Here is a 13,655-nt window from a genome sequence, read left to right as displayed (position 1 = left end):
CTCTTATTTCTGCATTCCAAGATCATATTAGACTTTTTATCTTGTATCAAGTGAATACCTCAGTTGGTTTTCCTCATAATTCCTAAGCTGTTTCTCAGTCCTTTCTTGTAAGTGTTACCTAATTTCTTGGAGGAATCCCCATTAAATGATGATTCCATAGTAAATGTTAAGTATGAGAATTTACCAGTTAGTTTATTTATTAGGTCAACTTACATGTTGTAAGTAAATCAACATTTGTTGTGTTGATCTTTCTTATTTAAAAATCAGAATGTCACATGGTATGACGTATCGAATCCGTTAGCAGAGAAACCTTCATAAAAGAGACTTAAAGTATTATCATGGCATATTGGATTCGCTTCACAAACCTGTCTTTAATGAACATTTGTGGACTAGCATGTTAAATCTACCAGTCTTCTGGGTATGTCCAGAATTCACTTCAGTCCCTACTGGCATGGAGTTAGTCCTTCTTTCAGCTCTTTAGATATCGCCACTATCCTTAAACTTACTAGAAAACATTGTTCATGGACAAGAAATAATCTCATCTAACTTGCTTAAAATTCTCCAATGCAAATAATTTGGATCAACATGGGATTTGTATGGAACATTACCAGTGGCATTCCCCAGTACTGAGAATTATAAACTAAGTTCTTCATCTCTCACTGGTAAACTGCATGCATTCACAGAAGTTCTTATTTCAAGGCACGTGAAATAAGATAAGCCTGGTAGAGTGGGACAGTTCTGTTCCCACAACACACACAAAAAAAAAAAAAAAAAGAGTATTACAGAAAAATCCTGGTAAATACTATGTGTTTTTCTGTTCCTTTGAACCATCAGGTACCCTGATGCTCTTCAGTGAGACTGAGACGTGCACAAGGGAGTCCTAAATATCCTTTCTGCATGCTAGTTGTACATCATGTCTTAGGTGCCCAGCACTGTCATTCACGAGCCCTGTCATAACAGCAGCTAGAGGCAGGAGAGGTTTCTACAAGACCCGCAGCGTGACCAGGTGACTCTCCTGCCAAGGGATGTGCTATTTCTTCTCAGTTTACTGGCAAAGAAGCTTAGAGAGTTAGTCAGCGTGGCGATGAGCACTTCAGTTCTGACAAGCTCTGTAGCTACACAGCAGTCTATGAAATAGAGCCCAGGGCATCATGCTCTCCAAAGCTAAAAAAGTTTGTCCTTTCTCTCTGTGAGGGTTGTTATCCTTAGTCTGACTCTTGCCTGTCCTTTCGCTCTGCTAGGCTGCTTATCTGTAGTCAGACCGTTCTCTGAGAGAGAATCAGTTTTTACTTAAGTCACAGTCACCACATGGAGGAAAAAAGGAGGCTGCAGATTTGATATGTTAGGGCACAGCTTCACCTCTACTTGCAATCTCAGGCTTCCCTTGTGTCTTTCAGAACTGCAAGGGCAGCTGGTGTGTAAAACACCCTTCTGCTATTCACAGCTTCACCATCCTTCATCTTCCAGACTTGCAGCACTAGAAGTAACTCTGGCTTTCCCTGTCTTGCTCTTTGTACTTGGGTGATGAGTAGATCTTGCCGTGTTTTTTTTTCCCCAATGCCTCTAAGGTCATCCTTATTTCTCTGTTCACAGTTCAGATCTCCTTCTGTCCCACTTCTTCCATTTCTGTGCTAAGAACAGTTTCCTTGCTTACTGTCACTGACCTTTCTAAATCCTCCTTCTGGTTCTCCTTCCTCCACTGGATCAAAGTTCTCATTCTGTGTTTTTTTCAGAAGCTTCTTCCTTCTCTCTCACACCTTCCCCCAAATTCTTTGCTGCCCGTTACCCTACAATTACATCAGCACTTTGCTCCTTTCACAAACACATTTGACCTTCCTTTGTCACTAACCTTCTCCCGGCCTGAATGGATTACAGATTAAATCATTATCATCTATTCTGCATTTCCCGTAATGCCTGCAAGTTTTCCTCCACTCTCCCTAGCTGCAAAGGCTCCTTAGTTATGCATTCCAAACCCAGCCTGGATGGTTTAGATCTCCTAATTTATGGACGCTGACTGACTTGCTGTACACACCGTACACGCACAAAGGCAACTGTCTTGATCAGCAGCATTTTACTGAGCAGCGTGCTTGCATTCAGAGGCTCTAGCATTAACAGAGGACAGGTGAATGTAGGGCATGCTGCAGAGAAGGGTAAACACTCTCCATACTAGCAACTTGTACTGGCATCTCAATGCACATCCCCATGCAGAAGTAGTGCGTAGCAGCTGGTGTTGCACAGCTGGCAGCACAATGTGGTTGAATGCAAATCCTAGGCTGCTGCTGTATCCCTTGGCCATTTTGCCTCTATGCTTTTGCCTAAGCAGTTTTTTTCTTCCTAGGGGAAGCAGAACAGTGGAAAGCAGAAGGCAGCTGTATTACAGTCACCTGCTTTTGCTCCTTTGTCTGCTGCTAAATTAAAAAAAAAAACCACAACCAAAACCAAATTCACTAGGGCCATATGAAATCATAAAACATATACTGGTAGAGTATGCACAGATAATGCTCACAAGTGTCCATGAGCATGTTCAGGTCCCTGCATGACCTTGGGTCTGTGGAAAGCTCTTACAGATATTGTGGGTGAGTATATGTCCTGGAGGACTTTGTTTAGAGGACCAAGGTTTAAAAAAAAAAAAAAAAAAAAATTCAAAAACCAAACCAAAACCGAAAAAAACCTGCAAGTCACCCTGGGAATTAGGAGATGGCTTAGTCGTATCAAGTTCATGAGAAGTAAAAGTATATACATTGCAATATAATGTCTGGATGCTGCATAGATGAATATTGACAAACAAGGTCTCTTAGACATCTTGAATAAGCAGTTAGAGTTTGTGTATGGAGTAGGTGAGCCCATGATAACTCCTTTGGATCAACTATTGAAATGCAAAGACCACCTTGTAAAGATGTTAAATACTTTAATTGATTTAAAATCCATACCTTGTTTTAATACTAGATAATTGCCAGGGCATATGGGCCCTTGCATTCTTTCAAACATCGCTTGTGTAGATTGTGAAAATGCAGCTGAAACTGTATCCTGGAAGAAAGCACAGAGCAACACTGAAGCATGGGAAATCAATGTCTTTGATCAGATTTTGAGGTTCTCTGTGTTTACCCCCTACAGACTCAGTGCATGGTGGAAGAGGAGCAGAGAAATGGTGTCTGCCCCAGTTCCCCTGTCCGAGTGCCTCCGGAGTCCCCTACCGCACAAGTGCGCTCCCTAAGATACCGCCGTGTGAACAGCCCTGAGTCTGAACGCCTCTCCACTGCTGATGGCAAAGCAGATCTACATGAAAGAAGGTTTGCTCACCCTCTGTAGCCTCCTACTGCTTTTAGCAGTGTCTTGAAGACTGATTGTTGAGACCAACATAATCATTAGATCAGCAGGCACTGGAAGTTCATTTCTGGGTGGAGGTGTTCCTGGGCTTTGTAATCTTTCTGATGAGATGCTCATGTCTGTTAAAAAGCTGAGTTAGTGGGAATGATTTTCATCCTGTCCCTGGATAGGAAGAACTCCATAGAGGGAAGGAAGGACATTTGTCAGAGGGAAGGCAAAGCATCAGATCAGAGATAATATAAACAGCCACAAAGCTTTTGGCTGGCCTGTGGTGGGAGGGAAGAATGGATCTTGTTAGGATGCATACAGGGATGCATGTATTCTGGGAGCTAGCTGGCAAGTCCTGATCTTTCATTATTTCATTATTTTTCATTAATAGTAATAATAGTATTCATTTTCAGCATATAGCATAGTGCTTGTTTGCATGGGAAAAGTACACATTACACCCTGATTTTGAGGGTAGTAGGAATAACTTCTTTCAGATCCACAGCAAAGAAACAAAAAAGGAAGAATAATACAAATAATTAAAAGAAGCTTTATAAAGTATTGTGTGCTGGAGAACATATGTGTTACAAGACATAAACCCTTGGTGCTGGTAACCCACTTCACATCCTTTGTTACCCTGCCTTCCTCTTCCCATTGAAAGTCGGGGCATGGACTGTGGTTGCAGGATGTACTGGTGAAATGGCCACTCTAAAAGAGGTAGGGGAGAGACAGGCCTTCTTCTCAGAGAAAGCCTGACAGAATTCAGCCAAGAGAACAGTCACAAGGAGACGGTAGCTGAAAATGAAGGAGGATCAAATAGAACTAGAGAATGAGCCCCCAGCACTACCCCAAGTTTGTTAGGTACTGTTTTATTCTGGGTGGCTGGAGGAAGCTGTAATGCCTCTCTGTAATTCAGGAAAGATTGTTTGTGTTGCCAGAAATAATTTAGGGTTTGAATAATATATCTTGGGTCTTGCTACCTCTTCTTTATCTTGCTCAGAAGAAAGGCTCTTTAAAATAGGAATGGAAAAAAGACGTTTATAACAGTCAGCAACACTAGCCCTGTATATTCACTGAATGCTTTTATCTCTTTCTTTTATTTCTCCCACTCTTCCTTGTCTACTCAGCATCATGCTTAATATAGAAAATATGTATTCTCTGAAACACATCCCTTTCTCCTGCCTTCTTCCCTCAGCTCCTGTTTTTAAAATCAAGGTCTTTTTTCATATTCACAATAGCCTGCAGCAAGTATGGTGCAAATACAGTCTCACTCTGCCACACAGTCTTCTCTTTATTCTGTTTTTGTCTTTTCACAACACAGTCCTGACTCCCAGCACTGGGAAATCCTTCTGGCTTTCTGGAGTAAATTCTTCCACTCCAGGAGTCTCTCCTCTGCTGGGGAATGGATGAAGACGTTGGTTAAATCCAGAGTTTCTTTTATTTTCTAGCAACAGCTCTTTAAAATCCAGTTCTTCTTCACACACACAGTATAGGCCATTTTTCATTCTTCTTTTGCATATTTAGTGTTCCCTATCCACAATAGTATATTTTTAAGACTTTAACAAATACAGCTTTGCTCTTTTCAGATCCATCAGGTGGCTTTTGCTTTGGTTTTGCTCACAGCTTTCTCTACATCAATCTTTGGTTCACCTCCTCCTCTAATTCCCCTTTCTTCATAATTTTTGCTTGTAATTCTTTCCATCTCAGCTCTGAACTTCCACTGTATTAAGAATACCTAGTTTTGCTTAGCAACCCTCACCCAAAGGTCAGTCACTTCTCTGTTTCCCCACATGCTTTCTCACACATGGAGGGCTTTCCCCAGGAGAGTCTGCAAGGCTCCTGTATGGCCCCTGTTGTAATCCTTTTGTAAAACACACTGCAGCTGTCTTGTTTCTGGGCATCAGACACTCTTGCTTTGTGCAGCAAGCTGCTAGCCTCTGTGATAGACAGAAGCAAAGCAAGCAGCAGGTGCAGGCTGAGTGAGAAGCGTGGATCATAACACCGTGAAGCAGAAAGACAGAAGCGCCACTGGCTTTTCCAGCTGAGATGCTGCCAGGGCCGTTGGGGCACAGGGAGCTTCCAGGGCCTCTTTGAAAGGTATTTCTGCATGGCTCCAGAAGCTGCTGCTATTTAGACTGTGAGCCACTGGACATTATACTACCCTTTGTAAAAGGATACTTGCCATGTTTCCTTCCTGCTCCTCCAAAGTATCTATGCACAGTGGGATCAAAGATTCTTAGTGTCTTCGAAAAACTCGTGTCTGCATTAGAGGTCTCAGTGGCCACCACAGAGATCGCATAGTGCAGCTGAAGGGGTTATAGGAGCTCAGCAGGGACGCTATTAAATCAGACAGTACACTTAGGATTTAGGGGTGGTTTGTGTTGGTTTTGGTTTTTTGTTTGTTTTTTTTTCCACAAACCAGTAGAATTTATCAAAGGGGAAAGAGTATATTGATGTTGTTGAGGGAAGTTGATTATCATCCTGTCATCTACAAGGAAGAGAGGTGCTGAATTGGTGACCATACTGAAGCACTTCCGGGTAAACAACTTTATGCTATTGTAGGTTCTAGAGAAATATTTTTGCTTAAGCCTGTCTTTCTGAAGTGTACCAAGAAATGAGTGAGAAGGACTTTACAGGTTTCCTCTCAACTCTTATGATCCCTAACTTTAACTACGAACCTGATGTATTTTTAATGGCTTCATGTTCTGTCTTTAGATCTCGAATGGATTTACCTGGCTCTCCATCACGGCTTGTATGCTCCTCCCAGCCAGCCCAGATGCTGTCCATCGATACTGGTCAAGCTGACCGGCAGGCAAGTGGTAGGATGGATGTGTCTGCTTCAGTGGAACATGAAGCCCTCAGCAATGCTTTCCGCTCAGTGCCACTCGCAGAGGAGGAGGACTTTGATAGCAAGGAGTGGGTTATCATTGATAAGGAGACAGAGCTGAAGGACTTTCACCCAGGTGCTGAGCCAAGCACCTCTGGAACCACAGATGAGGAGCCTGAGGAACTAAGACCTATTGAAGAGGGTGAGGAGAGAAGGCGCTTGGGGGCAGATGCTGCAGTCAGGCCGAAGACACACGATGGCCGAAGTCGGGGTATGCAGCCTGTGACTGAGGAGGACAGTTCCCACAGACATGAAGGACCTTCTCAAACAGTATCTGACAGTAAACACGAACAGCAGACAGGAAGTCCAGCCCACTCCCCCCTACATTCAGCACCAGCTATCCGACAAAGGAGACGAGAATCTGAACCTACTGGTCCTCAGAGACAGGTAAGATCCCCGGGTCTGTATCCTGTTGCCTAGCATAGCAGAGTCTTAGGAAACCTCAGCTGTGCTGGAGAAGTCTGAGATTCCAAGCATGGATGCTTTTGTGAAACTCTTTCTGACAGTGCTTGCAAATGTTGTGAACACCTTAGAAGTGCTCCCTATAGCTAGTAATTTTTTTCCCCTACTAAGGACACACTGTTATCAATATCTTTCAGCCACTTTGGCACAGGGACAAGAGGAGAGCACAGTTGTGGTTGTGTGTATCTTTAACCAGTTCTCTTATTGCTTTCCCACGGTGTTTTTTTAATAACCGCTTAGTTGTATGGGGGTGTCGCTAGCAAATCTTCTCCACATAGTTTCGCAGCAGCAACAGCAGTGTATAGCAGAAGAATGCCCTCTAATCTAATCGCACATCAGCACTGGGCAGACCTGCAGCAATGCAAATCATAAAATAATTCCCTGAAATTAAGCTTTCTTCTACATACCTAATAAAAAGCTCAGAGTAACCAGCACATATGTCCCGTCCACCTTACTTCAGTGACTGGTATCATTGTTTCCAGGTATTTACTCACAGAAATGTTCTTTATCTACTGTGTTTTTTCCAGATAGTAGAGAGCTTTTTTCTTTCGGTTTTGCTTTTTTCTATGGTCCTCTGAAGGTATAGAGAAGTCCAGTTTTTAGTGGGAGGTAATTTATTAGATTACCTGGGAAAACATGATATACTGTTAGGCTCAGAGTTCCTCTGTCATATCTAATCTTCATTTCTCAGACATTCAGAAGAAAGCTGTCCCAGGATGCTCACTGCAAGAAACAATAAAATTGTTCTCCTGAGGGCTTTTTGTATTTGTATGTTAATGAAGATCTCTCATGCGCATGGGATCCCTAAGTACAGCAAAGAGCAGGCAAGTCTTAGGTCATGTACACAGTGGTACCCTCCTACAGCAGGCGTTTGTGCAGTCTGCTTGTTGCCCTCTGGAAGATGCTAACTCCATCTCCCATTCCCTCTTGATCTTATGCTGTAAGGGAGTGTTCACTAGACTGGAGCATGTTAAAAAAACATCCTTCTGTTCAGGCCTTGCCCAGATTCTTCTCTTCTCTGGATCCTGGAGAGGTACAAGAAAAAAAGCACTTAGTTTTGGCAGCAAAACGTGAACAATACGAGAAACTATATTAAAAGAATCAAACCAAATCCTTGTCTGCCAGGCAAGGTGTTCCTTGCTAAGGTGTATGAAGCTGCAGCATTTACAAGAAGGGTAGAAATATTGACAGCAGGCACTAGTGGAACTGTCCTGCTGAGCATGGAATAGTAGCAGTACATGCTTCTCATGGAGACTGCATCCAGTTGCAAGGTGGAGTTGTTTGCTGTGTAAAGCCAATATGTTAAGTGCCTCAACTATCTAGAGATTGTATAGGCAAGATCGGCAGAGTTGGAAGGGTCTGTGTCTGAATTTGCTGTCTGTACGCTTTATTAGGCTGGTCAGTTCAAGATGTGCAAGACCTGCAAGATGCGTTGAACATGTCAAGAGCCAGCTGGTAAGAACCTGCTGTAAGAACCAGCAGGGACACTTCACTGACATGTAGCGTAGCTAAAGAAGGAGATGCCTTCTTGGCCCTAACATGTAGTACTCCTATGTGAAATTACTGGCAGAGTTGGGCGTGATGCAGTATGAAGGCTGCTTATCACTGCACTGCACATACTTAAAACACAGGCAAAAAAGGTAAATTAATGAGATTGTGGGTCATCACTGCTAATGTATTTAACAGCCTTGCTTCTCCAGCAGACTACAACAGCTCCTGTGTTCTGAAATATCCTCTAGTTACTTCTGGGCCTAGCTTTGTACATACAGACTGGACTTCTTTGGCTGGACGGTATCTAGTTGTGCTTCCTTTGATGTCTGGATCCTTCAGTTGCCTCTATATACACAGCTTTGCAGTGGCATTCATATTTTTCCATTTGCTGTCACAAAACCAACTGCTAACTCTCAAAGGAAAAATGACGTGGTGCCTAAAGGAAAGCAGAAGCCTGTTCTCCTCGGGTACAGCCAAGATGGAAGGACAGTTGGTTGGGACATTAATAAGAAGTCGACCAAGGATTTAAGTAATGAAAATACTGAAGGCCTTACTAGCTATGACAGGTGTTTCCTGTAGCTCAGGCTTGGGCTTCTTCTGGGTTTGATTGAAACTGTGATTAGATAGTGTGTGGGTGAGTAAATCTTCCTTGTCTTTGAATATGAACTGAGTCTTTAAGATAGGTAAAAATGTCACCAAATGCAGAACTACCACGACACGAAGGTCACAAGCCTTGTTTGGGACCTCATTCTGGTCTCCCGAAAACTGGTGATCATCCTTTGGTGTCTGTAGAGTACTAACTGAGAGCAAATGGGTAACCCCTGCTCCTATGCTCTTCCATTCTCTGGCTCCTATATATGTCATTACTTGTTACTGGCAAAAAGACAGTAACCTCTGGATTATTATAGAATCACAGCATGGCTGAGGTTGGAAAGGACCTCTGGAGATCATCTAGTCCCACCCTCTGCTCCAAGATGGATTAACTAGAGCAGGTTGCTCAGGACAGCATCCAATCAGAATATCTCTGAGGATGGAGACTCCACAACCTCTCTGGGCAACCTGTTCCAGTGTACAGTAAAAAAACTTTTACTGTAAAAAAACTTTTACTTATGTTTAAATGGAATTTCCTGTATTTCTATTTCTGCCCATTTCTTTTTGTCCTTTCACTGGGCACCACTAAGAAGAGTCTGGATCCATCTTCTTTTTCCCATCAGGTATTTCTAAATGTTGATAAGATCCCCCTGAGCCTTCTCTTCTCCAGACTAAACAGTCCCAGCTCTCTCAGCTTTTCCTCAAATGAGAGGTGCTCTAGTTCTTTCATCATCTTTGTGACCCTTCACTGGAGATAGTCCAGGACATACTATCTCCAGTATGTCCATGTCTCTCTTGTACTGGGCAGCCCAGAACCGGAACACAGCATTCCAGGTGTGGCCTTGCCAGTGCTGAGTGGAGGGGAAGGACCACCTCCCTCAACCTGCTGGCAACACTCCTCCTAATGCAGCCCACGAGGCTGTTGGCCCTTTTTGCCACAAAGGCACCTTGCTGGCTTGTGTTCAGCTTAGTGTCCACCAGGACCTGCCGGTACTTCTCTGTCAAACTGCTTTCCAGACAGTTGGCCCCCAACGTATACTGTTCCTCCCCAGGTGCAGGACTTTGCACTTCCCTTTGTTGAACTTCATTAAATTCCCTTTTGCCCATTTCACCAGCCTATCCAGGCACCTCTGAATATCAGCACAACCTTCTGGTGTGTCAGCCACTCCTCCCAGTTTTGTATCATCTGTGAACCTGCTGAGGGTACACTCATCCAGGTCATTAGTGAAGTTACTAAACAGTAGTGGCCCCAGTATCAATCCCTCGCTACACCACTAGTGACTGGCCTCCAGATGGACTTTGTTTACCTAAGCACAATGCTTTGAGCCCAGCAGCTCAGCCAGTTTTCAGTCCAACTCACTGTCTTAGTCCATATTTCATCATTTTGTCTATGAGAATGTTATGGGAGACAGTGTCAAAAACCTTACTAAAGTTGAGGTAAACAACCTCCTACCCAGTCATCTCGTCACAGAAAGCTATCAATCAGGTTCATCAGGCGTGACTTTCCCTTCATGTATCCATGCTGACTGCTCTCAGTCACCTTCTTCTCTTTCACATGCTTGGAAATGGCTTCCAGGAGGAATTGCTCCATGCCCTTTCCAGGCTGACCAGCCTGTAGTTCCTCAAGTTATCCTCATTTAGAGCTCAGATGTTTGTTCAAATGTATGAATCTCTTGGAAGAAAGATGTTGTAGTGCAAGTGTGAAGGATGGTTGTGTCCTCGTGAAACTGTGTGGGTGTAAGAGAGAGAACAGTATGAGCAGAAACTGCTGTAGGAAAAGTCAAGTACAGAGGAGGCTCTAAATAGCCTGGGGGAATTTCTGACCCAAATATTCTCACATATTAGATATCTTCCAGTTTCAGCTGACAAGAAAACAGCTGCAGTGGAGCGTAGACCTCATGGGAGGCCCTGGTACAGAGGGAGAACAGGTCTGTCATGCTATGTCCTGTTCAAGCCCTTCTGTCTGTGCACTGCTGAGTGTAGCAATGAGCACCCAGCAAGCTGTTTTAACAGAGCTCTTAGGGTTTACTTTAATGTATGCATTTCAATAATGTACTAATAAAGCTCTGCTTATGCTTATGCACTAATGTGCATATAAACCTATAGAAATAGCTAAAAATTAGTGGAAAGATTGAACCTGCACTTCTGTTTACATATTAATCCTGGCATAGGATTGCTGTTATTGTTGGAAATAATTTATATCCTCACCTAGCAGTATAATTTAGTTCTTAAATATGCTGAATAAATTCCCTGACACCTGACAGAGATGGCAACTTACTGCTGCCTTCTGCATTGGAAAGAAATACAAATGCTCATACATTTATGAGTTTTAGCAATTACTTCTGACTTTAGGTCTGTGCAGATAGGTATTTCTTGACTCTGAATCTCCCTTGCTGCTAGTGCAATTGGCATTGTACAAAAAATTTTGATACTTGCCAGCCTAAAACAAGCTTATCCAAATGATATCACATCTAAAAAACACAAGAAAAGTGAAGCAATAGTGGGAGATCATATTAACTCTTCCTTACCTATTCTTGGATATATTCTGCAGTGTTCGGGGAGCTTTTTGCTTACACTGTGTCTTACAGTCCCATCTCCCAGAGCCAAGAGTTAATCTTTTAGAAAAGGTCCTAATGTGAAGAAGCTCTGGTGTATTTCCTCACCAACTTAACTGTGTAGTTAGAATCACTCTTAAAAAAAAATCTCCCTTGGTGCTATGTTAAGCCTCATTTCTCCCACAGCCAGGAGAATGCCATAAATGGACTTTAAATAAGTTGTCCATGACCCTGAGAGGGCAGCAGCTGTGAAGCTTATGAGCCCTTCCCAGTCATACCCCACCATTGTCATCTTTGCTGAGACATCACACAAGGATGCTCAGTGTGAAGACCTGTGTTGGTAATACTGTGGGTAAGACAGGAGACAGTCAGAAGCACATTGGCCAGGCTGCCTGGGCCAGCTTCACCTGTGAGTCCAACTTTATCTATAATCATTGGGTTTTTTTCTGTAAAAATAACCCTGTTCTGGGATCCTCACTGAGCCAAGAAAAAATTCTCTGTTCCGGTGCTGAGCCCACAGGTGCCCCCATGCTCCTGAACTTCATCGTTGCCTCATCTTAAGGATGCTATAGTTGTGATGTCACCTGATACCCTTGGGAGCAGCACAGCTGGTCAGGGGATGACCACTTCAGCAACCCCAGTATGCTGTTCTCTTCCTCCATTGATTTGAGTTTGTGGTGATTATTGCTTGGAAAGGGACACGGAGCCATAGGAGAGGGCTGCCTCACAACAAGGACAGGGTTCTAGTGGTTTGGGTGATCTGTACTGCCTCTTTGGTTCATGTGGTGTAGAGCACTGAGTTGCCTCAGATCTGTTACCTGGAGGAACTCTGATTTTCAAGGAGGACTGAGAGCTGAGCAGGGCTTTCTCTGGATTATATTTTGGGCCTGGTGGCCTCTGTGGCCCCAGACCCTGGCGCAGTGATGAGGGAAACCCTTGGCAATCCCAGAGTGCCTACAGAGAGCAGGAGGAGAGCATGGAAACTACAACTTCACTGGCTCCGAGGCAGAAAGAAGAAAAGCTGAGCTGAAATAATCGAGCAATGGGTAGAAGCAAAACACAGCGGGCTGTCAGGTTTATAACCCTGGGCAGAGGAGGTAGGCTGGGGGAACAAGGTGGCAGGGAAGATGAGATATGAAAAGGTGCTGTGTGTCTTGGTTTCCTTTCCCTTCTACAGCATTGTCTGTGGGCTGCTCTGAGGGGACGTGAGAGACCATTTCTCAGTGGTGAGAAATGGGCATTTGCAAAAGAGGGGCAGACTCTCATTGCCCCTCAGTGTAATTCCTGTTGAACCGCGTTTAGTGCCTGTTGTAGATGATGCGATTCTTTGACATTCAGCTCCTCCAGCTTCCCTCCACATGAGAAGAGCTTGTCAGCTGATGGAGAAGGATTTATGTAGAGTTGGCCTCTGTCCTTTATGCTCTTTGGATTCAGGATCCCTGTCCTTCCATGTGTTAGGAAAAAAGGATCAGCAAAAGGGTGATACTATGAGAGAAGAAATGCTCATGTATGCTTGTTATATATATACAGGTCATAACAACCAAAACTTTAAGCTCAGTAGAAATTCCTAATTACATTTTATATTCCTTAGAATATGTTGAGCTCTGTCAACATCACATTTTTGTGGGACTTCACATGAGAGATGTCATACTGCTCCTGTCCAAACAGGCCTGACAGAAGGTGGTCCAGTCTGCTGCCAAGGGCAAAGGGATGAAAGCAGGCAGCACCTCCAGCATCGACTGTGTAATTTAAGCGTTAGAGCATCAGTGCAGGAAGGTGGTGTGTCTGTAACCTCAGCTTCAGCCAGGAGGCAGTAATACCTAAGTGCATTTGCTGGTGGGGTGTTACCATTTGCCCCTTCAATGCCTGGGCAAGTTCCTTGATCCTGTGCTGTAAAGGAGGTCCATCTGGGTAGCTGGAGTGATCCTTTTTGATCTGAAAAGTCTTTACCATGTTGGGATGATATATACACTGGAAATCATATAGTATGCTGAGCCCAAACATGGAGCAGAAAGTAATAATAATAATTCCAGTATACTTAGTTGTGCAGCTTGCAAACAGTGCACCCAGGACTGAATTTCTACTCCATCTACACAAAGAAGAGATGGTTGTCTTTATGAGAAATTAGAGCTGCTGTCTAGAATTTCTTTTGTCTCTCTCAAATACTCTGTATGACAGCATTACATTATTATCATTTGAGAGTCTGATCTATGCAGTGACATGCAGTACATTTAGGACTGTGAATAATTGCTTTTCACATTTAATGCCCACCACAAGCTGAGTAGTTCTCAGATGCTTAGGAATATAAGATACCTGCCTATCAAAGCGCTACAAAGATATTGAAGGTGACAGGAAAG

General features: G+C 43.5%; 1 protein-coding gene across 1 annotated transcript in view; it reads left to right on the top strand.

The window, feature by feature from the left end:
• TTBK1 (tau tubulin kinase 1) overlaps positions 1-13,655 on the top strand; it is a gene marked incomplete at both ends in the record, with an annotated part of 94,227 nt that overhangs the window by 59,834 nt on the left and 20,738 nt on the right. The window contains 2 exons of the mRNA XM_082480464.1: positions 3,115-3,290; positions 6,028-6,586. Coding sequence (XP_082336590.1) covers positions 3,115-3,290; positions 6,028-6,586 — 735 coding nt within the window. The remainder of the gene's footprint in view (positions 1-3,114; positions 3,291-6,027; positions 6,587-13,655) is intronic.

The sequence above is a fragment of the Vanellus vanellus genome (genome assembly GCF_965231255.1).
Source record: "Vanellus vanellus genome assembly, chromosome: 3".
NCBI classification, from domain to species: Eukaryota; Metazoa; Chordata; class Aves; order Charadriiformes; family Charadriidae; genus Vanellus; species Vanellus vanellus.
The sequence above is the reverse complement of the archived record's forward strand: the minus strand, read 5'-3'. Positions and strand labels throughout refer to the sequence as shown.